Below are 27,981 nucleotides of genomic sequence, written 5' to 3'. Positions count from 1 at the left end.
GCAAACGGGTGGATAGAGTAAAAAAAATCATTTTTATTAATTTAGTGCATACAAGTAAGATTGCAAGTAATGATAGATAAAATCATGGAAAAACAACACCACAGGATAAGGGAAGAGAGACCCCCAGGGAAATAGACAGCCACCATGCATGAAGTGGCATGCAAATGCGTAAGGTTCAATAATAAATGCCACCTCGCTTCATCCACCTAAAGATCCCTGCACCGCAAAATGTAAGCATAGTGGTACTCCAAAAGCGCTGAGTGCGCCAAATATAAAGAGCGGTATCTTACCGGGGATGGAGGCAGGAGCTGGGTAAACCCGGGGCCAGGTAGGGGAAAGCCCGACGCGAGTTTCGAGTGTGTATAGACACGATTTCTCAAGGGAAGTATCGCGGGAATGGGTGAAGGACCTTCTTATGCCCCATGTGACTATGTCACGTGATCACCAGTGAACCAATCAGAATGGTTTAAAGCAGCGCATGTGCGCTGGGCACTGCAAGCGCCGGCGATGCAGAGACAAAGCGTCACACATTACCCCGGGCCAGGGGGAAGGGGGAGGTTCCCGAAAGCCCAGAAGAAGGTGAGAAGACGCTCACCCCATTGCCGAGCAAAAGCAGGCACAACGGGCATGCGCACAACCAAAGCCATAAAGTGGCAGGCATTAACAATAGAAAGGTTCACAAAGATGGACATAAACTGAATGAATACAACCACTATGGACACACATGCATCGTTAAACAAGTAACAGGAGACAATATTAGCATAATGAGCATATATCGGAGATCATACAATATATAAAATACATAATGCATAGAAAACATTCAAAATACCAAGTCCCATATCAATATAAAGGGCGCAGTGTCCTTCTCCATATATGTATATATGGGACTATAAGATCATAATAGAAAAGTACAAATAATCATACAAAAAATACAATATACATGTATATAAAAGTGCGATGTCCTCCAAATGCCACTCTTGTGTCCATATGCAAAATGTAGTGTCCATACAATAGTGTATATAGAAAGAAGGGACACGCCATAAACAGGTCACCCAAACAATAGATACACATCGAGGCACAAATAGGTCCAGAAGAAAACTAGGGAAAAAGAGAAATAAGAATAAAACAATGAATAAAAAATATATATTAAAATAAAAAGAAACCCCAATAGCTGGAATGGGAAATAACAAAGGACAATGAAAGGGCAAAAATATAGGACAAAATTATTAAAAAAAATTTTTTTTATATATGTGGATACTGGAAAAAAGTGGGGGTCACCTACAAAAAAGAGGAGAAGGATAACGATTCATTGAGGCCCCTAGGGGTCATGGTGTCCAATGTGATGATCCATTTAGCTTCGACTTTGGCCAATCTCCGTTTATAGTTGCCACCTCTCACCCCTTGAAGGACTTGGTCAATACCTCTGATTTTAAGAGAAATAGGATCACCATTATGGTACTGCCGAAAATGACGAGGCAAAGTTTTGAGAAGAGAGAGGTCCGTCACTGTCTTGGATGCACCAATGTCCCGCACATGCTCATGCACCCTCCTCCTGAGTTCTCTGGACGTGAGACCGATATAGATTTTTGAGCAGCCACATGTGGTGTAGTAGATCACGTTTGTGCTGCTATATGAAATTCGATGGCGAATATCGAACTGTCTCCGTCCATCGGAAGAGGTAAAAGTGCTGCAGCGTAGGACATTTGTGCATGCAAGACAGTGACCGCAAGGTATGGAGCCAGTTGTAGGACCCCTAGATCCAAACGGATTAGTTGACACAGGGAGATAGTGACTCTTCACAAGGAGGTCATTGAGATTTTTAGACCTCCTTGCAGTCATTGAGGGATATTGTCCCAACGATGGACCCAAGGAAGGTTCGGTCCCAAGAATCGACCAATGCTTAATAAGGATCTGCCTCATGTTTTCCCATTGATGATTAAATGTAGAAATAAACCTAATAGGTCCTTCAATGGTTAATCGAGAGGCCTTGTTACGAGATTCCAAAAGACTACCGTGTGGAGTGGCTCTTGCTCTTAAATAGCCTTTTTTGATGCTTCTGTTGGAGTACCCTCGGCTCGAGAACCGTGTCTTCAAGTCGGCCGATTGCACCTCGAACTTAGCATCTGATGAGTAGATCCGCCTCATCCGTAAGAACTGTCCGACCGGGACGGCCCCTATGGTGGAAGGGTTGTGGGCAGAGGACGTATGAACCAATGAATTCACTGATGTTGGTTTACGATAAACATCCGTCTGGATGTGACCAGTGTAATCAACACACATAGTACCATCCAGGAAATTATTGTTGGCAGCATCAAATGAATAAGTCAAATGAATGTTCAATTGATTATGGTTCAGCGCCCCCATAAAATCCCCGAGCTGCTGCACCGATCCGTCCCACAAAAAGAAAATATCATCTATATATCTATGCCAGCACAGCACATGGGAAGCGGCCGGCGCGCCCGCGTCGCCAAATATTGATCTCTCCCACGAACCGAGGAAGAGATTAGCATACGCGGGCGCACAGCAGCGCCCATGGCTGTGCCGCGTCGCTGCAAAAAAAATTGATCTTTAAAAGTAAAAAAATTGTGGGTAAGAATAAAGTGCAACAGCTCGAGGATGAGCCCACATAAAGGGCCGTCCAGGTCTGAGGCACCCAGAAAGAGGCAGACCGCATCCATGCCGTCAGAGTGTTCGATGCATGTATACAGGCTCTCCACGTCGGCAGTAACTAATAGGGTCCCCTGGTCCACAGAAATGCCATCGACCCTAGCCAGGGCGTCCGTAGTGTCACGTATGTAAGATGGCAAAGTTTCCACCAACGGCTTTAGATAAAAATCAATAAATTGGCAGATAGGGTCACATAACCCTTCAATGCCAGACACTATGGGACGCCCAGGAGGGTCGAGGGCATTCTTGTGGACCTTCGGTAACAAGTAAAAAGTTGGAACCCTCGGATATTTGGCCACCAAGCCATCAAAGACCTGCTTAGAAATGACATTGTTATCCAGAGCCTCCATAAGGATGCGCTGAAGGTCGAGAGAGAAGGTCGCAAGAGGATTAGAAGGTAAACGAAGGTAAGTATCGGTATCCCTAAGTTGACGAAAAGCCTCCCGTTCCTATTTATCATGTGGCCATACAACAATATTCCCCCCCTTGTCAGCCGGTTTAAAGACCACATCGGGCAAGGATTGTAACTCAGAAATAGCAATGCGTTGAGCATGGGTCAAATTATCAAATCGACGTTTGGTTGATAACTCTTTAAAGTCCTCACAGACTAATTTAGTAAAGACCTCGATGGCCGGGCTTAAAGACAAGGGGGGGAATTTAGTTGACCTTGGTAGAATAGAGGATGGGAACCTACTTGCAGACGGAGTTGATTGTTCATCAAGCAATTCCTCTAAAGTGCGAAGAGCTTCTCTCTCGACCTCACTCATCACCTCCCTGGAGGTCCTCTTGGCATGCAATTTCCGCAGCAAAAGCTTGCGAGAAAACAAATGCAGGTCCATCATGACTGTAAAAAAATGAAAAGAGTTAGTGGGACAAAAAGAAAGGCCTCTCGACAAAACCTCCAGTTGCGTTTTGGATAATATATGAGAAGACAAATTAAGTACCTGTAGGCCACCCTGAGATTGGGGGGCCTTTCCAGTGTTGGGCTTATTTTTAACGGTTTGCCTTGTCATAATACGCTTAGTTGTAGGATTAGACCCAGAAGGACCAGCACTAGGATAATTTTTGGAGCAATTTTCGTTCTCACCGGAGATGTTAGACCTCATGGAGGTGGACCTGGATCTGGAACGAGAGTAGCTCCTATATTGAGGCCGTGAACGGTCCAGAGGATTGCACCATTTATACATGTGTGCTAATTTGTTATCCTCCACATCTCTCTGGAATTTTTTGGCCTTGGTGGACTGGATTTCTTGTGCCCACTTTTGAGAGAGATCATCCATTTCCTCATTGAATTTTTTTAAAGCATCACTGGCCATATCTCTACGAAGAGTTACTTGCAAGGTTTCCATCTCGGATTCAATTGACGCCAATGATTCCTGATTCATTTGTTTCAGGAGTTCCATGAAACCCCTGGAACATGTATTAGCCAAGGTTTCCCAATTATTAATAAAGACATCATCTTGAATCGGAAATGATGGGAAAACCTGTATACGTAGGCCTCGTGGTATGAGGTATTTCTCAAGGAACGCATGGTTCCACCAGGTGCGAGTCCGTTTGCGAAGAAGATCTTTGAATTGTTTAATGGTGTCCTGGATTGCCCTACTCACTCCCTCTGAACCCCCTTCTGTATCATCCTGCAGTGTGTCATTAATAAGTGCACGCAATTTCTGATCGCGAGCACGAAAATCCATTGTATGGTGGAGGAAAACTGTGAAAAACACAGAAAAAATTATTTTATGCACAAACCTCAGTGACATTATCAAATGTCAACAAAAAGGTGAGGCTGTACAAACAGCCCCCCTTAGGCAAAGGAGCCCAAAGCACCCACTCCAGAGTCAATCTATGCATGCAAGGAGGAAAACAGAGCAAATGGGTGGATAGAGTAAAAAAAATCATTTTTATTAATTTAGTGCATACAAGTAAGATTGCAAGTAATGATAGATAAAATCATGAAAAAACAACACCACAGGATAAGGGAACAGAGACCCCCAGGGAAATAGACAGCCACCATGCATGGTGGCATGCAAATGCGTAAGGTTCAATAATAAATGCCACCTCGCTTCATCCACCTAAAGATCCCTGCACCGCAAAATGTAAGCATAGTGGTACTCCAAAAGCGCTGAGTGCGCCAAATATAAAGAGCGGTATCTTACCGGGGATGGAGGCAGGAGCTGGGTAAACCCGGGGCCAGGTAGGGGAAAGCCCGACACGTGTTTCGCGTGTGTATAGACACGATTTCTCAAGGGAAGTATCGCGGGAATGGGTGAAGGACCTTCTTATGCCCCATGTGACTATGTCACGTGATCACCAGTGAACCAATCAGAATGGTTTAAAGTGGCGCATGAGCGCTGGGCACTGCAAGCTCCGGCGATGCAGAGACAAAGCGTCACACATTACCCCGGGCCAGGGGGAAGGGGGAGGTTCCCGAAAGCCCAGAGGAAGGTGTATGTATTATCGTGAATATTTTTAGTACTGCCACATTTATATATGTGTTACCATCTTTTGGAGAACTGTATTATATTGTGTTTCTTAGTGTCATACTGTAGATAATATAATGTGACTAATGTTCATGTACAGTTTAGGGTAAGTAAAGTGCATCCTTTCTGGGAATATTAGAGGAGGACACTTTATAGTTCTCATACATAGGGTAAGTATAGTTCTGTTGTGGGCCACTAGATGGGGTATACTAGTGGACACCGTAGGTATAGTTTATGGGATGTTATTGGAGGGTTAAGTGTAAGAGGGGCTGCTGGGTAGTAAGAGAAAAGTTTCTAGGAAATTAGGTCAGACAGGGCCAGGGTGCCCAAATGTCCACATGGGCTATGGCCTCGGACAGCTCGGCAGCCATGTAACGTTAAATCGCTGCAGCCCACGTTACCCACGGCCACTGTGTGTCATAACAGTGGGCCAGTACAGGAAAGGAAAGATGTGGCAACTTATCACCTAGGCAGATGCTTTTAGGGCAGGAGTCGGTTGGACTGAGGAGATGAAGGAAGTTGGAGCTTCGACGAGATCGGTATAGACGAGCTGAATGCTTTGCCAGAGGCAACCAAACCTGATGACTGATGATTTTGAGTCTGTGGCGAAACAGGCTAAAGGAATTGTCATCATGGCGAGGTCAAGCAAGGAAGGAACTGGGGAGCAGTCTAGGACGGTCCGGTCTGGGCGTGTACTGCACAGAAGCGACAGCCAAGCAAGGAAAGATAAGGAAACAAGTGAATATCATGATGTGCCAACTGTGGATGTAACATGTGAAGTATTAAATAAAGAGAATGCTCAAGTTAACCTGGACTGTGTCTCCGTTACTGGGGGTCACCTGAAAGAGGGACCGTCGTTGCCTGGGAAGTGCCCAGGGAAGTCTGGGTATGGGGCTGCAGGTATGCTGAATAGAAGATTACAGTTTTCTGTAGCGAAGGGACTGGACATAGATGTTACAGTATCTCAGGTCACGACTACAGTCCTGTCCATCCCTTACATTTGCATTTTAGCATCTCATTGTTAAAAATGAAACACACAGAGAAGAAAAGTAGTCTTCCTCTAGACAGTCCACTCCAGACTAATGTGGTTATATCCATATTGACAATTTATGCTTACAGTTCCATAGCAATAATTAATTCGGATTTTTTTTTCTACACATAACTCATAATGTGGACAAAACCCAATAATCATTGGGACTTTTGGCTCTCTCTTGACACCAGATGTCAGGGAGAGAAGGATTGAGGCAGTTGGATTTCAATCTGCCCAATTAATTTGTTCTTAGGACAGATATGTCTCCAAAAGTCTTTCCTAGCCATGGCTCTTTCCCCCATCCTCATTTAGAGGTTCAGCCAAGAGTGTTTTGGTATGAAGGTGCTGAAATAGCGTTTTGTGAACATCTATCCGATTTGATTTAATCTTTCCTGAAAATAAGACCTCTAATTGACACAGAGAACAATGTCAGGGATTTTGATACTTGGGGCATCATGGGGAAAAAAATCTGCATCTTTTAAGTCCATGTGTTTGTAAAAAAAAAGTTCCCTTCTGGATATAAACTTTTTCTGGGAAAAAGACAAAAATCAAAATCTTGATGAAGGATAAAAACGCCTCAAACTGAATCATAAATATCTTATCTTGCAGTAAATAAATCCATATTGGTGGCCTTAATGATCAGGGCATAAATGACTAAGATCCTGGAAGTGATAGCAGCTCACGCTAATTCCAGTAAGAGATTTACTGTTACCGCTACATTTTAAGTGCCTTGTGTTCATCTCCTACACTCATGAGTAACAGGAAATACCATGTGGCATATAGATATTCTTATTTTGCCTGATAACAGAAATTTTGATGAACTTGGCCAAAGATCTCCACCTGGCGAAAGATGGAATAAATTCAAGTTATTCAGCAACATGCTAATTATCATTCAAAAGTAGCGGTAAATTCTGGAAAATAAACTCAATATAAAATTACCGAATATTAATTTAGAAGAAAAGTAACAAGTCCATAATAATAAGAATCCTAAATTGCTAATACATTAGAAATAGATCTAAAGTAAATTGGTAAAAATTAAGAATAAAATGTGGTAGTACTGATGGTCACTTTACCCACCTACCTCAAAGTTGACTGTGCACGGAAAGAGGGAGCCTGTTAAAACCAAATGGTGAAAAATTTTGAATTAAACCTAATTGCAAAAAAATGTTTTTAGCCTCAAATACATGAATTTAATTATGTTTATTTAAAAAAAATGGCCACAGCAGTGAGCAGCCATTTTAAATTAGGGATCCCATAATGAGAGTCCGTAGCATAGATGAAACTAAAAACTAGCCCCACAACATGCTATAACCAGGATAGAAAAGCCAGGTGTTTGGACAAGGAACGGAACACTTTCTTTTCATGATCCTTGGACCAAAAGAAAAATTTTCTCTTTCTCCAAAGGCCCAGAACAATTTTATATTCTTTAAAGTCCTCTCCTATGCCCTGCTCTTGCCGCCAAAACACATGCACCATCATGCTGCAGAGAAAGAAAAGGATAGCCATGTCAGAAGTATAGTGGGTTACTAAAGGGGACACTTGACCACAAAATGGAGAATTTTGGAAGACAGTTTAACCCCTTAATGACCGTGGATACGCCTTTTAATGGCGGTAGTTAAGGGTACTTAAACCACAGCGCTGTTAATTAACTGCGCTGTGGAAAAATTATATAGCGCCCCCCAGAGTCGGATTTTCTACAGGGGCTCGGCTGCCTGGGGTAGCCGAGACCACAGAGAACATGATTCGGGTCGGTTTTTACTGACCCCGAGTTTGCGATCGCTGTTATTAACCGTATAACAGCGACTGCAAAAAAAAAGTCCGATGTGCCATTTAATTTCTCTCTCCTCTGATGTGATCGCACATCAGAGGAGAAAGAAATAGGGTCCCTGATCTCCCCCTGGTACCTCCTGTTGCTCCTCGGCCCTCGAGCTTTCCCCCATGGGCACCGCCATCTTCCTCCGGGAAGAAAATGGCGGGCGCATGCGCAGTGCGCCCGCCGAGATCTGCCGGCCGGAACCCAGCAACAATAGGAAGATTTTCCTAAAGGTTCATTTTGGTCACTGTGATAGACCCTATCACAGTGATCAAAATAAAAAATAGTGAATAAACCCCCCCTTTATCACCCCCTTAGTTAGGTAAAAATAATGAAATAAAGAAAATATTTATTTTCATTTAGCCATTAGGGTTAGAGTTAGTCTAAAGTGAGTTAGGGTTAGGGTTAGGGTTGGAATTAGGGTTAGGGTTGGAATTAGACTTAGGGTTGGAATTGGAGTTAGGGTTGGGGTTAGAGTTGGGTTTAGGGATAAGGGTGTGTTGGGGTTAGGTTTGTGGCTAGGTTTATGGTTAGGGTTGGGATTAGGGTTAGGGTTGGGGTTAGGGTTGGGATTATGGTTAGGGATGTGTTGGGGTTAGAGTGGTTAGGGTTGGGATTAGGGTTAGGGGTGTGGTGGAGTTAGGATTGTGGTTAGAGTTATAGTTAGGGTTGGGATTAGGGTTAGGGGTTTGTTGCGGTTAGGGTTGAAGTTAGAATTGAGGGGTTTCCACTGTTTAAGCACTTCAGGGGGTCTCCAAACGCGACATGGCGCCACCATTGATTCCAGCCAATTTTGCATTCAAAAAGTCAAACGGTGCTCCCTCCCTTCTGAGCCCTGACGTGTGCCCAAACAGTGGTTTACCCCAACATATGGGGCATCAGTGTACCCAGGACAAATTGCACACCAACTTTGGGGGTCTAATTTCTTCTGTTTCTCTTGGGAAAATAAAAAATTGGGGGCTAAAAAATCATTTTTGTGGAAAAAAAAGATTTTTTTATTTTCACTTCTGTGAAGCACTTATGGGTTCAAAGTGTTCACCATCTAGATAAGCTCCTTGGGGGGTCTAGTTTCCAAAACGGGATCACATGTGGGGGGTTTCTACTGTTTAGGCACATCAAGTGCCCTGCAAATGCAACATCACGCCCGCAGTCTACTTCCTTTTTGAGCCCCGACGTGTGCCCAAACAGTGGTTCTCCCCCACATATGGGGTACCAGGGTACTCAGGACAAATTGGACAACAACTTTTGGGGTCTAATTTCTCCTGTTACCCTAGTGAAATTAAAAAATTGCGGGCTAAAAAATTTATTTTTGTGGAAAAAAAATCATTTTTTATTTTCACGGCTCTGCATTATGAACTTTAGTGAAACACTTTTATGGTCCAATTTCTCCTGTTACCCTTGTAAAAGTAAAAATTTGGGGGTGAAAACATTTTTGTGGAAAAAATATAATTTTTTATTTTCATGGCTCTACGTTATAAACTTTTATGAAGAACTTGGGGGTTCAAAGTGCTCATCACACATCTAGATAAGCTCCTTGGGGGGTCTAGTTTCCAAAATGGGGTCACTTGTGGAGGGCTTCTACTGTTTAGGCACATCAGGGGCTCTGCAAACGCAACATGATGCCCGCAGACCATTCCATCAAAGTCTGCATTCCAAATGGCGATCCTTCCCATCCAAGCTCGGTCATGTGCCCAAACAGTGGCGAAAAAAAATTTTTTTGAGGAAAAAAATCATTTTTTCTTTTCACGACTCTGCGTTATAAACTTCTGTGAAACATTTGAAGGTTCAAAGTGCTCATCACACATCTAGATAAGTTCCTTAAGGGGTCTAGTTTCTAAAATGGAGTCACTTGTTGGAGGTTTCCACTGTTTAGACACATCAGGGGCTCTCCAAACGCAACATGGCGTCCGATCTCAATTTTCACCAATTCTACATTGAAAAAGTCAAACGGCGCTCTTTCCCTTCCGAGCTCTGCCGTGCACCCAAACAGTGGTTTAGCCCCACATATGGCGTACTCAGGACAAATTGCAAAACAACTTTGCGAGTCTAATTTCTCCTGTTACTCTTGTGAAAATACAAATTTGGGGGCAAAAAATCATTTTTGTGGAAAAGTTATGATTTTTTTATTTTCACGGCTCTACGTTATAAACTTCTGTGAAGCACTTGAAGGTTAAAAAAAATGTCAAATGGCGCTCCTTCCGTTCCAAGCCCTGCAGTGCACCCAAACAGTGGTTTACCCCCACATATCGGGTATCGGCGTATTCAGGAGAAATTGCACAACAAATTTTGTGGTTCATTTTCTATTTTTACACTTTTGTGAAAATAAAAAAATTTGTTCTGAAGTAAAATGTTTATAAAAAAAAGCTAATGTTAATTTTTTCCTTCCACATTGCTTCTGTTCCTGTGAAGCATGTAAAGGGTTAATAAACTTCTTGAATGTGGTTTTGAGCACATTGAAGTGTGCAGTTTTTAGAATAGTGTCACTTTTGGGTATTTTCTGCCATATAGACCCCTCAAAGTGACTTCAAATGTGAGGTGGTCCCTAAAAAAATGGTTTTATAAATTTTGTTGTGAGAAATCGCTGGTCAACTTCCAAAATTTGCTGATGTAAAGTAGTCGATGATCTGAATCAATTATCAATTAAAAGTAATCCAATGGCTCTTCTCAAAGATCTGAATCAATGAATGATCAATGAAGAGTGGTCCGATGACTCTTGTTGATGATCTGAATTAATGAATGATCAATTAAGAGTGGGCCGATGACTCTTGTTGATGATGTAAATCAATTATCAATTAAGAGGGGACTGATGACTCTTGTTGATAATCTGAAGCAATGAATAATCAATGAAGAGTGGGCCGATGACTCTTCTCGAAGTTCTGAATCAATTATCAATTAAGAGTAGGCCGATAACTCTTGTTCAATATGCGAATCAATGAATTATCAATTAAGAGTAGGCTGATGACTCTTGTTCATGATGTGAATCAATGACTTATCAATTAAGAGTGGGCCGATGACGCTTGTCGATGATCAGAATCAATGGATGATCAATTAGGAGTGGGCTGATGACTCTTTTCGATGATGTGAATCAATGAATTATCAATTAATAGTGGTTCGATGACTCTTGTCGATGATCTTAAACAGTATCATAAGTTCTGGCTTCCCACTATGCTGAGTCTTCACACCTCATATCCCCACTTGTACTGAAGATATTTATAGCAAGTAGCCATCTTACTTGTATTTTAAGGAATTTCTTTCTTTTCATAGCCAAGACTCATCCTTCTTCCTGCTGTGAATTGAGAAGCTGTGTACATTTTTCATGCTTGCTGACCTGCTCTGGATCACTTAATGCTCTGCAGCTGATAAAGAATGTTTTATGGTTGTACAAAATGTCAACTCTTCATTTGTTTTATGTCTGCAGATCAGGGACATAAATTGTGTAAGGAGAAATTATAGATTCAAAGGGAAGCTTGTTCTTCATTAATCATCAGATGTTGTGGCATTTTGTTCATATCTTATCAACTTTTTGCCATATTATACCACATTGATTCCTCGTTAAACTTTATAGGGGTTTACATACCCTGTAAAAACTCACGACTTTGCCTAATTATGGTTCTATTTTATACTGGGCCATAACATGATTTCCATAGAGGTTTATGTGTCCTCTACTTTATCTAGATAGTGATTTATGTGGCATGCTCCTTCAAACTCTGCATGTACAGACAACGTTTGGCCACCACAAAAAATCATTATTGGGGTCCACTATGTAGCTACATAGAAATAAACACAAGACCACCACTTGTCAGGGTATAATATAAGGTAGAGCACGTCTTAATTATGTATGTAGCAGGGGTTGTGGTAGCCCCCCTTATAGAATATAATGTAGCCTCCCTCATAGAATATAATGCAGCCCCCCTCATAGAATATAATACAGCCCCCTCATAGGGTATAATGAAGCCCCGACCAAATATAATATAACGTAGCCCCCTGGAATATAATGTATCCCCCTGAGATAATAATGCAGCCCCCACACAGAATATAATGCAGCCCCCACAATATATAATGTAGCCCCCTCATATAGTATAATACAGCCCCCCTCCTAGGGTATAATGCATCCCCCCTCACAGAGTATAATGAAGCCCCCCTCATAGGGTATAATGCAACCCCTCACCTCCATCATTGACCTCATCACCACCTCCATCATTGCTTTCTCACCCGCCACCCCTATCATTGCAATTTCCACAACCTCCATCACTACCTCCACCCCCACCACCAATGTCCTTTCCACCACTACCATCAATGTCCTTTCCACCACAACCATCATTGTCTTCTCCCCCACCACCTCATCATTGTCTTCTCCCCCACTACCCCATCATTGCCCTCTCCATCTCCTCCATCATTGCCTTCTCCCCCACCACCCCCATCATTGCTCATTCCAACATCTTCATCATTGCCTCCCCCACCACCGCCATCATTGACCATTCCACCACCTCCATCACTGCCTCCTACCCCACTACCCCATTGTCCTTTCCACCACCACCAACATTGCCTTCTCCTCCACCTCCCCATCACTACTCTCTTCATCACACACATACACAGCACCACACACACAAACAACATCGCAACGCATCACACACACACAGATACACAGGCATGCAGCACCACTCACCTCTCCGCACGTTCTCCGCAGTCGCAGCACACCCGGGCAGCATCTTGGTCGCTGGCAGCTTTCTCTCTGAAACAGCCATGCGCTGAATGATGATGTCATCCAGCTGTGCTGTTTCAGACAGGAAGCGCTGGGCAGGAAGCAGAACGGCATCGGATCCCTGCAGCTCCGCTACGCTGCCATTTTTCTCCTGTAGGCAGAGGAGCTGCAGGGGATCGCAGTGCCCTCATGGCTAGCTGCCCTGGAGGGGCCCACCTCTGCGGTATGTCCACTTATGCGGGCAAGTGTTAGCCTCAGCCTATGGCTAACACTACTCACTATTACAGTGAAATGAATTTTCACTCCTCTCCACGCCCATGGGGGTATGGGGAAAAGTGAATATTCATTTCTCTTTAGCAGTGGAGACAGGCTCCTATCTCCAGCTGTTGCTCCACTGGCACCGGGCAGGCTCCCCTGACTCAGAGGCCCCATAGCAGCTGGGTGTGCCGCTATTAGCAACATGCCACTGGCTGGGGGCCCCTGGAGCAGTGGGGGCCCAAGGCAGCTGCCATCCCTGTATGCCAGCAGGTGTAAGTGCCTGGGCCCACAGGATAATTCTCCAGTTCCCCAGTGGGCCAGTCTGACCCTGTGTACAGAGCAAAGTATTATTCCATAAAAGCATATTTCTGTATATTGAGGGTGCCTTTATGGCAGTGTACAGATCCTGTATGTCTCCATATTAAAGCTTAGTGCATAGGGGTCTGACATGTGCATCCACCCTTATGATTTATTTTCTTGTCTGGTAGTCTGTAGTATCAAAGCACATATATCAGCAAAAGAGAACTTTTTTTTACTTAAAGGGGTTGTTTACTACTCAGACAACCTCTTCTCAGCCCCTATCCCCCCAGTAAAATAATACTTATACTGTCCTCTATTTCCAGCGCCATTCCAGTAGAGTTGGCACTTATTATGTCACACGATTCCTGCTGCTAATCATTGCTGGCTCTATCCTCCTTCAGGTGTAACTGACATCCAGAGGAAGTGAGTATTGCGGCTGATCTCCAACTTCCTGTTGTTATGATTTGTCCAAAGGTGAGGAGAGTGATGCCAGCGCTGATTGGCCTCAGGAATCATGTGACATAAAGTCACATGAGCCCCGGGAGAGCCATTTCTGACACCATTGGAACAGTGCAAGCATTGAAGGTGAGTATAGGTTTTATTCTTTTACTTGGGGGAACCAGGGATTGAGAAGGGTATGTCCAAGTAGTGGACAACCCCTTTAATAGATCTGAACCACTGGCATTGCCAGTGTTGGCCACTGCATGAGGTCATGTGAGAATTACTTGATCAGAAGACTTTGAGTCTAAGAGAAAGTTCACTCTTTTGCAAAGCCCTGATTTCTATAAAAAGGAAAAAGCAAACAATTGAAAAATAAAACAATACTTAAATATTTTAATGTAATGTAAAAATTAAAGCACTAAGACAGAGGTAGCTAAATAAAACCATACTGGATAAAGGAGCTCTATTCCATTCCGTATTAACTTTTCCCAACACCTAATTTTACCCACTCAGTCACGACTCGAGGTATTCTGTCTTAAACTTCTCAGTTACCTGTATGAAGAGGTCAAATACTATTTGAGTTACTATAAAGAAAAAAGTGGAAATAATTGCAATTCAAAAAGTCTTCAAAAGACTTTTTGAGTTCATCCTCTACAGTGAACCAAGAGAATATTGACTTAATGTTTTGGACAAACAAACATGGATAATGTGGCCATTATTTTTTCATGGGGGCTAAGAAAATGGCCTGACAGGAAATTTGTAGACAATCTATAAGTGTGTAAAAAAATATGAGGGTAATTGCTCACGTACGACTGCCAGAGATTCCTAATGTGCTATATAGAAAATTACACAGTAGATTGCAGATTACTAATATAATTATAGCCTCATTCCCTTAATAAAAATGATCAGTATTTTCATTGCTAATTGTGCTTTTATAGTGAATGTACATAGTGATCCTTCTTAGGCAGTAATGTACACCATGTGCGCTAATGGCTGCATTTGACAAAATATGATGACTAACGTAGCGTTCTCTAATGGAATTGAAATAAATGGTTTCCAGGTGGTCTTTCATATCTTTCCACTTACATTTTCCATACTCTTGATAAATGTCTATGCCTTCCTTCAGATGAGTTAGGTTTATGCTTTACCTCTCTATGACTGTCTTCTAGCTACGGTATTTAATATGACTGGTTTTAATCAAATATGTTAGAGATGTCTGTTTACAAGTTGTGAATAGATTTTATACATTTTATCTGTACTTTATAAGATTACCTTATTAAGGCATACATAGTAAATCTGTATAGACATCGATTAGTAATGGAGAATTACAGAACACTTAAGTGGAGGAGAACATACCATCGCTAAATCAAACTCCCCACACATCTACTCATATGAATTCATACTAACACATATCATCTCTTATTGTCTGGACAAGGATAATCAGTCCTTTATCCATCCAATCTAGAAGAGAACTTTGGTTCCCCAAGTTTTCCAACAATATAACATCTATGGAGAAGGGAAGCCTTCAGCACCCTCACACCATCCATAATAAAGTGGGATTAAAGGAGTGGTCCGAAATGCAACAAAATTTTCATCCTAAATGCCGTAATCTAAATTATTTTCTAATATACTTGAATTAAAAATCCCCTCTCCTTCCCTATCTACACTAACCGCTTTTCTTGTTTTCATTTGAGAATCCAAGTGTCAGTGCTGCAGCTCTGCCCAACTCCTGAAATGAAGCATGATCAGTGACCTTCATTTCAGAGTCTGGGCTATTCCCTGCATACTGTTCTTCACTGTCCTATTAAGGGAATAGAAGAATCCAGGATATCTATAAACAGAAAGATAGTGAGGAAACACTTAGCTAACCTAAATGAATTCAAGTCTCCAGGTCCAGATGAATTACAACCCAGAGTACTGAAGGAGATAGCAGAAGAAATTTTTGAACCCCTCTCCATAATCTTTGAAAATTCTTGGAGAACAGGAGAAGTCCCAGAAGACTGGAGAAGAGCAAATATTGTTCCTATCTTCAAAAAGGGGAAGGTGGACCCAAACAACTATAGGCCAGTGATTCTGACTTCTATACCAGGAAAGATCTTTGAACAAATTATTAAACAACATGTATGTCAGTACCTGGATAAGAATGAAATGATTACACAGAGTCAGCATGGGTTTGTAACTAATAAGTCATGTCAGACTAACTTAATTTCCTTCTATGACGGAATCACTGATTGGGTGGATCAGGGAAATTCTGTAGATATAGTATATCTTGACTTCAGCAAAGCATTTGACAAAGTATCTCACACAATTCTTATTGAAAAAATGACTAGGTAGGGAATGGACAAGGCAACTGTTAGGTGGATTCATAACTGGCTTAGTGATCAGACTCAAAGAGTGGTTGTAAATGGCTGCACATCCAGTTGGAAGAATGTCTCAAGTGGGGTACCACAGGGCTCTGTCCTGGGCCATGTATTGTTCAAAATCTTTATCAACGATTTAGATGAAGGAATTGAGGGTAAACTGATTATATTTGCTGATGACACAAAGCTAGGAGGTATAGCTAATACTAGAGAAGAGAGAGAGAGAGGATTCAAAAAGATATAAATAAACTGGAGCAGTGGGCAGCAACTAACAGAATGATTTTTAACAGGGAAAAATGCAAACCTACATCTGGGCAATAAAAATGAAAAAGCATATACAGAATGGGAGGAATAGGGCTAAGCAACAGCACATGTGAAAAGACTTGGGTATACTAATAGATCACAGACTGAATATGAGTCAACAGTGTGATGCAGCAGCAAAAAAGGCAAATGCAATTCTAGGATGTATTAACAGAAGCATACAGTCTAGATCATGTGAAGTCATTATTGCCCTCTACTCCTCTTTGGTCAGACCTCATCTGGAATTTTAAAAAATCGCCGCATTTTAAAAAAGACATCAACCAAGTGGAGCAAGTTCAGAAAAGAGCGACCAGTATGGTGATCGGTCTGCAAACCCTGTCTTATGAGGAAAGGTTGCATGATTTGGGAATGTTTAGCTTGCAAAAGAGAAGACTGAGAGGAGACTTAATAGCTGTCTACAAATATCTCAAGGGCTGTCACATTGTAGAAGGATCAACTTTATTCTCATTTGCACAAGAAAAGACTAGAAGCAATGGGCTGAAACTGAATGGGAGGAGAAACAGATTAGATATTAGAAAAAACTTGTTGACAGTTAGAGTGATCAATGAGTGGAACAGGCTGCCACGGGAGGTGGTGAGTTCTCCTTCAATGGAAGTCTTCAAACAGAGGCTGGACAGACATCTGACTGGGATGATTTAGCAAATCCTGCTTTGAGCAGGGGGTTGGACCAGATGGCCCAGGAGGTCCCTTCCAACTCTACGATTCTATGATTCTATGATTCACAGTGACAGTGTGCTCTCTCATCTGCTCAGCAGTGATGATCAGAAAACAGAGCACACTGTCAGTGCTCATTGTAAGATTAAATAACAAACAGAAGCCAATGCTACCCCTACAAGTGACATCACTTGTGGTAGTGGTGCTGGTCTCTGCATGTCAGATATTGGTCTTAAACACACAATTGCAGTGCACTCTGGTGCCGGCTCATTACTGCTGATTTGAGCCGGCAACAGAGAGTGCAGTATCTTTGTCCACATTGCCTTGTGAACAGCGCATACTGACTAGCCCAGACTCTAAAATGAAGTTCACTGATGATGCTTCATTTCAGAGAGGAGGCAGGGACTGTGGCAGTGACCGCAGCCTCTGATCCTGATGATGCTTCTTTTCAGTATCCCAACATGCACCTGGCTTCTCAAAGTGTTGTCAAAAAGGAAGTTGTAAAAAAATAAATAAATAAATAACTGGAAGATACTGTAATTAGGTAAGGATAGGGAAATTTTTAATTCACGTATATTACAGAATAGTTTAGATTATGGCATTAAATACAGTAGATAGGAATTGAGAATGAAAATTAATTTGGATTTCTGACCACCCCGTTAAGTCAACCGAAGATGTCAGCCTTTCTCACTATCGTTCTCATAGCAGGTGATGGATCTGATTATATTATGCATAATCTTGGCATTAATGTAACAACATACTGTATACATTTTTTTCACTCCTTAGCTATTCCTACCTCTCTTGTTGGGCATAAATTATGGTAGTTTAATATTTTTATATTGATTTCAATAGTGACGGATAAAAAGTAAATATGCCAGTGATTCCATGAATATTCTTTATGATTCAGAAGGAATGAGACATATTAAGATGACAATAGTAGACACGTCGACCGATCGAGAGAAAAGGTCTCTGAAACGTCCATCAGAACAGAGCGTCACTTTGATAGGGCATTGCAGGTCTCTGTTCACATGATCTATTCTATGGATAGGTGATGAATTCAAATTTTATTAATATCCCTTTAATTTTTAAATTATACAAAAGATTGCATAAGAAATATGAACTAGACGTGAAGCAAATTTGTAGATGTTTTTCTTTTCATACATAAAGGGTTAAGATAAATTTCAGTAAATGCTGATTTTCCCAATACACAGGAGTCACTGTGTTCTATTGTATGGGTTGGAGTAACCACAAAGTCTGTTTCCTGCTTCCACTAAATATTGTACCTGAGAAAACAATTAGGGCCCAGCTGGGGGCCCAGTACAACCTCTATTACTCCAGTCACTGGTTACAAGGGCTGGGAGGGAACGGCTGTCCTGGAATGTTTATATCACAGGCGCATGATAAAAGCACTTTAATTATATCAACAGAATACATATTTACATTACATTGAAGCCAGTTTGTTGTCTTTTCTTCAGGACTGAGACTAATGTTTTCTTGAAGTGTGAGCTGATAGGAGCCAACATTATAATGCTGTAAGCGTCACATACCATGCACGTGATGAAAGCTTTTTTACACACACTTACCAGCACATTGCCAACCTTTGGACTTTGGCAAATAATTCTTTTTTAATAATTCTGCTACAAGCCAAATGTCCTGACTTCAGTCTAGTGGTCAAGGATTAACGGGTTTGCCAAAATGTTTCAAATAGCTTTGAAATATTCCTTGACAAGCCAGAGCTGGTATGTCACTCTCCACAAGGAGAGAACTTACCCCTTAGACCTCAGTCCAGAACCTCTCACCTAGCCGAATCAGATCTCATACTTTGCACTGACGAGGGGCAATACCCCGAAACACCGTGTCTGCAAATTGAGATTCTGATTTTGCATTTATCCTAAGTCATATTACAAGACTCGTTTAAAGGTCAATAGTGACTTGTAGAATCGCTACTTCCAACAGGTGGCGCTATAGAAGTCAAGCCCTCTTCTTCCCCGAAGAGGTGGTTTGCATACCACTCTGTATAACTAATTCATACAATGGATAACCCCTCCATACAATGTATTACCCATTCATTCAATGTATCACGCCTTTATATGAGGTATCAAAACTTCATGCAATGTATCACCCCTTCATGCAATGTATCACCCCTTCATACAAAGTATCACCACTTCATACAATGTATCACCCCTTCATACAATGTATCATGAATACATACAATGTATTTCCAATTCATACAATGTATCACCCCTTCATGCAATGTATCACCCCTTCATGCAATGTATCACCCCTTCATACAATGTATCACCCCTTCATACAATGTATCACCCCTTCATGCAATGTATCACCCCTTCATGCAATGTATCACCCCTTCATGCAATGTATCACCCCTTCATACAATGTATCACCCCTTCATGCAATGTATCACCCCTTCATACAATGTATCACCCCTTCATGCAATGTATCACCCCTTCATACAATGTATCACCCCTTCATACAATGTATCATGAATACATACAATGTATTTCCAATTCATACAATGTATCACCCCTTCATGCAATGTATCACCCCTTCATGCAATGTATTACCCCTTCATACAATGTATCACCCCTTCATACAATGTATCACCCCTTCATGCAATGTATCACCCCTTCATGCAATGTATCACCCCTTCATGCAATGTATCACCCCTTCATGCAATGTATCACCCCTTCATACAATGTATCACCCCTTCATGCAATGTATCACCCCTTCATGCAATGTATCACCCCTTCATACAATGTATCACCCCTTCATACAATGTATCATGAATACATACAATGTATTTCCAATTCATACAATGTATCACCCCTTCATGCAATGTATCACCCCTTCATACAATGTATCACCCCTTCATGCAATGTATCACCCCTTCATACAATGTATCACCCCTTCATACAATGTATCACCACTTCATACAAAGTATCACAACTTCATACAATGTATCACCCCTTCATACAATGTATCATGAATACATACAATGTATTTCCAATTCATGCAATGTATCACCCCTTCATGCAATGTATCACCCCTTCATACAATGTATCACCCCTTCATACAATGTATCACCCCTTCATGCAATGTATCACCCCTTCATGCAATGTATCACCCCTTCATACAATGTATCACCCCTTCATTCAATGTATCACAACTTCATACAATGTATCACCCCTTCATGCAATGTATCACCCCTTCATACAATGTATCACCCCTTCATACAATGTATCACCCCTTCATACAATGTATCACCCCTTCATTCAATGTATCACAACTTCATACAATGTATCACCCCTTCATGCAATGTATCACCCCTTCATACAATGTATCACCCCTTCATACAATGTATCACCCCTTCATACAATGTATCACCCCTTCATACAATGTATCACCACTTCATACAAAGTATCACAACTTCATACAATGTATCACCCCTTCATACAATGTATCATGAATACATACAATGTATTTCCAATTCATACAATGTATCACCCCTTCATGCAATGTATCACCCCTTCATGCAATGTATCACCCCTTCATACAATGTATCACCCCTTCATGCAATGTATCACCCCTTCATGCAATGTATCACCCCTTCATGCAATGTATCACCCCTTCATACAATGTATCACCCCTTCATACAATGTATCACCCCTTCATACAATGTATCACCCCTTCATACAATGTATCACCCCTTCATACAATGTATCACCACTTCATACAAAGTATCACAACTTCATACAATGTATCACCCCTTCATACAATGTATCATGAATACATACAATGTATTTCCAATTCATACAATGTATCACCCCTTCATGCAATGTATCACCCCTTCATGCAATGTATCACCCCTTCATACAATGTATCACCCCTTCATGCAATGTATCACCCCTTCATGCAATGTATCACCCCTTCATGCAATGTATCACCCCTTCATACAATGTATCACCCCTTCATGCAATGTATCACAACTTCATACAATGTATCACCCCTTCATGCAATGTATCACCCCTTCATACAATGTATCACCCCTTCATACAATGTATCACCCCTTCATACAATGTATCACCACTTCATACAAAGTATCACAACTTCATACAATGTATCACCCCTTCATACAATGTATCATGAATACATACAATGTATTTCCAATTCATACAATGTATCACCCCTTCATGCAATGTATCACCCCTTCATGCAATGTATCACCCCTTCATACAATGTATCACCCCTTCATGCAATGTATCACCCCTTCATGCAATGTATCACCCCTTCATACAATGTATCACCCCTTCATGCAATGTATCACCCCTTCATACAATGTATCACCCCTTCATACAATGTATCACCCCTTCATACAATGTATCACCCCTTCATACAATGTATCACCCCTTCATACAATGTATCACCACTTCATACAAAGTATCACAACTTCATACAATGTATCACCCCTTCATACAATGTATCATGAATACATACAATGTATTTCCAATTCATACAATGTATCACCGCTTCATACAATGTATCACCACATCATACAATGCTAAGGACTTGGTCTTTATGTTGTGTATATATTATCCGTCTCAGTAATGTACTTATAGAGATTGATTTTTGTAAATGCCCCGTACACATTAGATCGCTGTTGGTCAAATGATGTTTCTGCAGATTGTTTGTCTGATAGCAATCTGGGGCATCTCTCCCATACACAAAAGATTGATCATTCAGTTGAGTGCTCTAGTGATACCTTTGAGAAAGCCACTGATAGACATCTCTGCCAGTAACTTACCTTTGGGACAAAACAGCTATCAGCCAAATGAAATTGAACATGCCAGTTGACATCTCCCCCAGCAGTCTGGTGGCCGGCACCCCCATACACAATACGTGTTATAGGCTCATTTACACAGTCACCTAGCTTCATTGGTCATTATGCAACAAAGCTTTAACACCAGAAATCTGTCGTAAAAAGTCACAGATTTTAGCACAACATGAGGCTGCACAAAGAACTTGCGACTTTTGGCATTGTCATGACATTTTCAACAAGCTCTGATGAAGTGGGCCGCACTGGGGGGGCCATGGGGTGACATGGGGCATGGCAACCCCACTGATGAAATTCATGTCGAGCAGTTGCATCCTTTAAAATAGACAGTCTTGTTGAATTGAGACCTGTTTGTTTTTAGACTATGAAAAGGAACTGGAGGACCTGGAGCCACCCAAACATGGGCAGAATGGGAACCTAAGTCACCTTTGTAGTTATCAACCATCTAATATAAAAAGCAACTTAAAAATAAAATTTTTAAAAGTATTTATAATTTCCCATCATTTTGTCTACAAAGCTTCTATGCAGACCTATATGCCTCTATGGAAACAAAGAATAAAATTACCCTGTGCACATGGTTTGCGTGGACCCACGAAAATCAAACGGGCTATCTTCTATTACCCTGATCTGCCAGTTTAGTCTGATATGTTAATATTCAGGTTATTCACATGAGCCAGAATTCAGTCATTTCTACTAGCTACATATAGCACCATAACATTTCTAACATTGCTCCATGGAAAAGACGAGCGAGGGAATTGCAATAAGCCGCTTTTTATTAAGAACTCATATGAGCAATCACAAATTCAGCATTTTTCTACAGAGTAATAGTTTAGACAGCTTGTACGTGTAATGTGGAACTTTCTTTTCCATACAAATAATTACATAGGTTAATAGTCCTTTAGTAGTAAAAGATCTAAATCCATTATATATCAAAATAACTTAATTCTGGTCTTCAAAAAAAAAAATCCAAGTTTAGAATTCAAAAATACAATTTTTCTCTTATGTTGTAAGTTGATCACCTTGTACAACATAAGAGAAAAATTGTATCTTTGAATTCTAAACTTGGATTTTTTTTGAAGACCAGAATTGCAGCAAGGGCAATAAATGAGTCATAAATTCATTGCCCTTAGATAGCGGCTTCATTTTTGAAGAATACAAAGATGTCAACATCTGTACACTCACACTGCATTCATCTACATCCACTGTTTTTTGTAAAATTGCACCCCATCTCCCATGGGTAATTTGTACACTCTCTCTCTTGATCCCTAAACAGTCCAGTACTTCCATCCCTTTATATAATGGTTCAAGTGGATTCATCCTTTTTTCGTCCATGAAGGACAATCCACACATATCCCATACTCAGCCTGACGAAGGGTACATTACTCAAAATGTTGCTATACATTGTAGAATTTTTGGGGGATAAGAAAGATAGTAACAATTCAAATAAAATTCCCTTTTATGCCCATTCTTGGTATGCTATTCCTTTATACACTCTTAATTTTCTGATGAATTAGGGAGCAATGTGGTCTTTTCCAGTGGAATAAGCAGCACCCAATTTCTTATTTGCCTCATAAATTGGAGGTTGATCATTCTAACTTTTTGTCTATTGCGAAAATCTATATATAGTATAATTCTTGTTGTGGTTAATTTGGTCCACCAGATATAAATATTCTTAAAGGCCACCCTCCAACTCTACAGAATATTAGAATGCATAGGGTATATGATCACTGATCTACTGGTCGTCTTCTGCAGAATCTTTGGGGCCTTGTTGTATCGAGGGTGTGACGACACAGAATTTAATCTTAATTAGGCCAGATGTATATTTTCAGTAGCCCAGGAGACATAGGCTTGAATTTATGTGTTTTTCTTCAGTGGGTCAAGAACCATAGACTGTTGTCACATGAATCTTAAAGTTGACTCTTGAAATTGATGAATGGTTGCTGTTTACCTCTTATAACAACTCCTACAGTTATTGTGTTACTATTTTTGGAGGACAGGGATGCAGGGTCATTGAACAATCGATGTTTGCTAATATGTTGATTGACCATTGTGTGGTCCACAGAGTGTCCTTTTTATTTCAAATGGCAGATCAGCAAATCTAATATTCTAGTAGACCAATCCAACTCTGAGTCTCACACAATTAATACACTTGTCAGTTTTAGTGAAAGACTATATATGTTTTTCTTTAAATAATATATTGCACAAACAAATGTAACGTTATTGTGTTGAATCTTCTTAACCTCTCCTTTACATGTAAAGTAATTTAGGCATCCTGAAGTACAATGTCATAGAGGGAAAACAGGCAGATGAGTAATGTTTTTATATATGTGGTACTGGACAGTGTCTTGTACTTTAGCTCTGGACAGTAATAACATAAGCACACTGAGCCTGGATAATGTTTTTATCTGATATCACATTGCATGATTTTATTACACAATGGATGTATCAAATGATATAATATCATAGCAAAGAAACAGATTTTGAAGACAGCTTCATTACAATTAAAAGTCAACTTCCTCAAAACCATTACCTATTTTCCTTCTGAATTCTAATTCATGTGTCTTTTTCTACCTAATATTATTATAAAGAAATGTTATGAAAGATGAAACTACTAATGCTAATAATTTTATTTGTGTAACGCCAACAAATTCCGCAGCACTTTACAATTTAGTGGGGACATGTACAGACTATAGAGACAATGCAAAGTAATTTCCTCATAGCGATAAATTTATCTGTTCAAATTTAGCCAAGGCAGAAATAATAAAACTCTGTGTAAAATACAATATTTGGCTATGGTTATTTTAACCAATGAAAACAAACAGGAAATGACTACTCTTAACAGGAAGATTGATGATTGAACCTAACAGATCTAATTCTCTAAATAAATTAATGGATCTAGTACTTGAGAGCAGCTCAACTTACAGTAGATTAAGAAAGCAAGATAACTTTTCTCCATAGATTACTTATGGAGGCAAGCACCCAATATATCTGTAGATGATCTGCCTCCGCTGCCCAACATTTCGGACATCCATGAAATTCAAGATACCAAATAGTGAACCAAAAAAAGTGGATTGGTGAGGTCTATGAATTATCATAAGTGATACCGTTTTAAACTTTAGTGAGGACAGTTGATAGAATTACTATGAGAGAAAAACTGTTTTATAAAACTCAAGACTTTATGTCTCTAAAATGTTTAACATAGCAGATTAATAAATTGTGGCAGTTTAAAGATTTCACAGAAGGGACTCAATAAAGTACAGTAGCCCAATGAATGGATGCCTTAACTTTCCCCATGTTTTCATGTACCACCATCATACCTATATAATTCCTAAGGTTCTCCAGTGAAGAGTTTGATTCATCGGATTGGCGTGACAACATCTCTGCTGCGTACAGCACACAGGTGATGTCTCATCAGTCCGGCTAATTATAAACCATGTCTTGAATCCTGGAGGGTAAGAAAATTTGCACAGCTCCAGTCCAAAGCCAGAGAGTATTGACCTGGTCCATTTTCTGGGTTGCACAAAGTGAATTGCTCATCTCTTCAGCACTCGGGGACCCCACTGTATAAGTGTAAGGTGGACGATGAGACAGTGGGTACCTGCATGCCGGGTCCAGAACTGAAAAGGTTGCATCCCCTGTTCCCGGCGGAAGCTTGAGTGAGTCAGACCATACCCTTATTGCCAGAAGCGCTAGTCATGTCAGACCTTCCTGCTGTCCCAGGAGGGCGGGGAGTGAGAGGAGAAAAGTGTGCTTAGCAGTGGGTGCATAAAACGGAAAAGCGCATGCAGGAGGTCACTTTGGCACAAATGCAGAGCAGCACACAGAGCAGTGAGCGGCGCACTCTGCTTCCCCTGCCCCCACCACAGAGCACCGGTGCCACGACAGGCAGCACTGATAGGGTCCCCCGATGTCTGCAAAGGGACCGCTGCACTGAGGAGAGCCAGGAGTGCCATAGCAGTTCAGGAAGAGAGAAGTGCTCCATCCTGGGAGCACCAGCATGGTGCAGGCCAGCGTCCACCGTAGCCAGTGGTTGTCAGCGCTTGAGTCTTGGCATGAACAGGCAGCGCGCAGCCTGAAGAGGAAAGTGCAGTGCGCCCAGTAGTGACCAGAGAACAAGGTGTTGTATGCTCCATATCTGTGAGTACAGTACACGTGCCACATAAGAGTGACCACATATGGGACTGACACTTGCTCCCTGACGTTGTCAGCGACTATTTGCTCTGACACTTGCGCCCTTACTTTGCCAGTGTGTATTTGCAGCTCCTGACACCAGTGGTACACAGAAACTTCCATACTTGATCCTTTATCCTTAACCTTACAATAACCTTTGCCATTTATACTGTTTTATCCACTGTTTAACCCTTCACCTCCCTGCGTGGAGTATTCCCCTGTTAAATAAAACTGTCTCCTGTCCGTCACTGGATCCCGTAACCTGCTTGCAAAACATTTGTGATCTGGCACTTTTGGCCAAAATATTATACTTCCTGAACACTTCTATTTTTTTAATAATATTACAGCTGATCAGGAAATATTTAGGAGGGAAGAAACTTTACAGGCTGGCCTGTTACAATGGTGGCATCTTATTACTGAACTAAAGTCAAATTTATTGAGTTCAATGAAATGACCCTTTTATCATAAATATTTGCAAAAGTAGACATCATGGTGAGGGGCAGAATGTTACATACCTGTGCAATGGAACAGAATGAAAAAAACTGAATTTAATGATTAAGAAATGTACCCTAAGGGTATGTTTCCACTAAGCACATTGCCTGAGCTTTGGAAGGAACGGAAACCCTGCTCTGCCCAAAGCCCCGCCCCCTTCTGTACACGCGCCGCATGTCCGGTTTCGTGAGTGTGTCACCCGTGTATCAGGATGCATAGTGGAGATGGGATTTCATAAAATCCCCTCCACTATGTTGTAACATCTGGACGCTGCTGATGAAATGCTGCAGCTGTATGCAGCGTTCAATCCGCAGCAAATCTGGATGTAAAACGGCCTGTGGAAACATACCCTAATACTTTTGCCATATTTTGTAATTTTGCATCATCAATAAGGTCAAATTGGGTATTTTTTAATCAACTCCTATGAAATAGATTGTTGGCAACTGATTAGCTCTGAAGTCATCTTCAAGTGGTGCAGTCTTCTGACCTTTGGTGGTTCTGTAGTGTTAAGCAATATTATTGTGCCAGTACCTGTTCTCACCTGTGTCAAAGTGATTTTTAACATTAGTGTTGTTCTATTAACTTGGGTCACAATTAATTTAGGGTGTAGATATTTCTAAAAATTCAGATTTAATTGAACGAAACAAAATGTTCCTTTTGGCCTTTGATCTATCAAATAGAAACAAACTATAAAAAAGGTATAGTACACAAATTGATAGATATATGACTTAAGCCAAAAGACTAAAAGGTATTTAAATGTTCTCATGATTAAAAGAAGTAGAATCCACAGAAAAAGATTATAAAACATTAAAATGAAGTGACACCTACCTGCTGCCAAAAATCAGTAAATAAATATGATGTATCTTCTGGGTGTGTGGGATAGTATGCTTAGGCTCAACATAAAAGTGATTGCATAACTTAAACACGGAGAAGAAAAGAATCTTCAGCTGCAAAAACATGTGTAAGGACTTGACAAATGTCTCTCCAGACAGAACAATGAAGCAAGCTTACCAGGAAATGCCTGCCTAATGTTCCGGACTATAATCTAACCCCACACGTATCATTTAGTTTAGTTGAAATCTACGAGTTTCTTAGTGAAAATATGTCAGGACCCATTTTCTGCCATTTTTCATCAAGATTATAAAGTCACGTTAACTGGATTGCTACATTTTTGCACTTTGTACCTTTTGCTAATCTAGATCATGGCAGTAGTATTGTCTTTTCTTTTTATTTTAGATCACCATCACACAGAAAGTGAAATACTGTCCAAGCTTGAACTAACCCCCGCCAGCGATTACCTCGAAATTAAAGTGAGGCGAAATCAAACATTTACCTGCAGGTAAGAAGTTGAAGGGCAATGTGACATTGTTGCATAATGAAGAAGTCGTTGTGGTTCCGGGTAATTCTTTAGTAATCCTTACAAGATACAGTGACACATCCAGGTGCC

General features: G+C 41.0%; 2 protein-coding genes across 3 annotated transcripts in view; one reads left to right on the top strand and one right to left on the bottom strand.

Moving 5' to 3' along the window:
* The window catches only part of LOC141050884 (vascular endothelial growth factor receptor kdr-like), a 261,295-nt gene that overhangs the window by 53,146 nt on the left and 180,168 nt on the right, over window positions 1-27,981 (top strand). The window contains exon 2 of the mRNA XM_073547555.1: window positions 27,771-27,873. Within this exon, the coding sequence (XP_073403656.1) occupies window positions 27,771-27,873 (103 nt within the window). The remainder of the gene's footprint in view (window positions 1-27,770; window positions 27,874-27,981) is intronic.
* On the bottom strand, window positions 14-27,977 carry LOC141050885 (uncharacterized). 2 transcript variants are annotated; one of them, XR_012220551.1, is made up of 4 exons: window positions 27,868-27,977; window positions 7,256-7,287; window positions 3,362-3,511; window positions 14-1,098 (listed from the first exon to the last, which is right to left on the bottom strand). XR_012220551.1 is itself a non-coding variant. In XM_073547556.1 (2 exons), exons 1-2 carry the CDS (start codon window positions 4,422-4,424, stop codon window positions 1,049-1,051), a joined length of 1,113 nt encoding a protein of 370 aa, XP_073403657.1. In that variant the 5' UTR covers window positions 4,425-7,242; the 3' UTR covers window positions 14-1,048. The 2 variants fall into 2 exon arrangements, 1 of the variants encoding a protein (XP_073403657.1); XM_073547556.1 differs by lacking the exons at window positions 7,256-7,287; window positions 27,868-27,977 and having other exon boundaries at window positions 3,362-7,242.

The sequence above is a fragment of the Dendrobates tinctorius genome, unplaced genomic scaffold (assembly GCF_039654945.1).
Source record: "Dendrobates tinctorius isolate UK_male_01 unplaced genomic scaffold, ASM3965494v1 ptg000154l, whole genome shotgun sequence".
In the NCBI taxonomy this organism is placed as follows: Eukaryota; Metazoa; Chordata; class Amphibia; order Anura; family Dendrobatidae; genus Dendrobates; species Dendrobates tinctorius.
Note: the sequence above shows the minus strand (reverse complement) of the source record. Positions and strands in the feature narration are given on the sequence as shown.

Coding starts and splice junctions, on each gene's coding strand:
- LOC141050885 (XM_073547556.1), bottom strand. CDS start 4,424: ATGTCACTGAGGTTTGTGCATAAAATAATTTTTTCTGTGTTTTTCACA. Junction 1,099..3,361: donor ACAATCAACTCCGTCTGCAA/GTAGGTTCCCAT, acceptor CTTTTTCCCTAG/TTTTCTTCTGGACCTATTTG.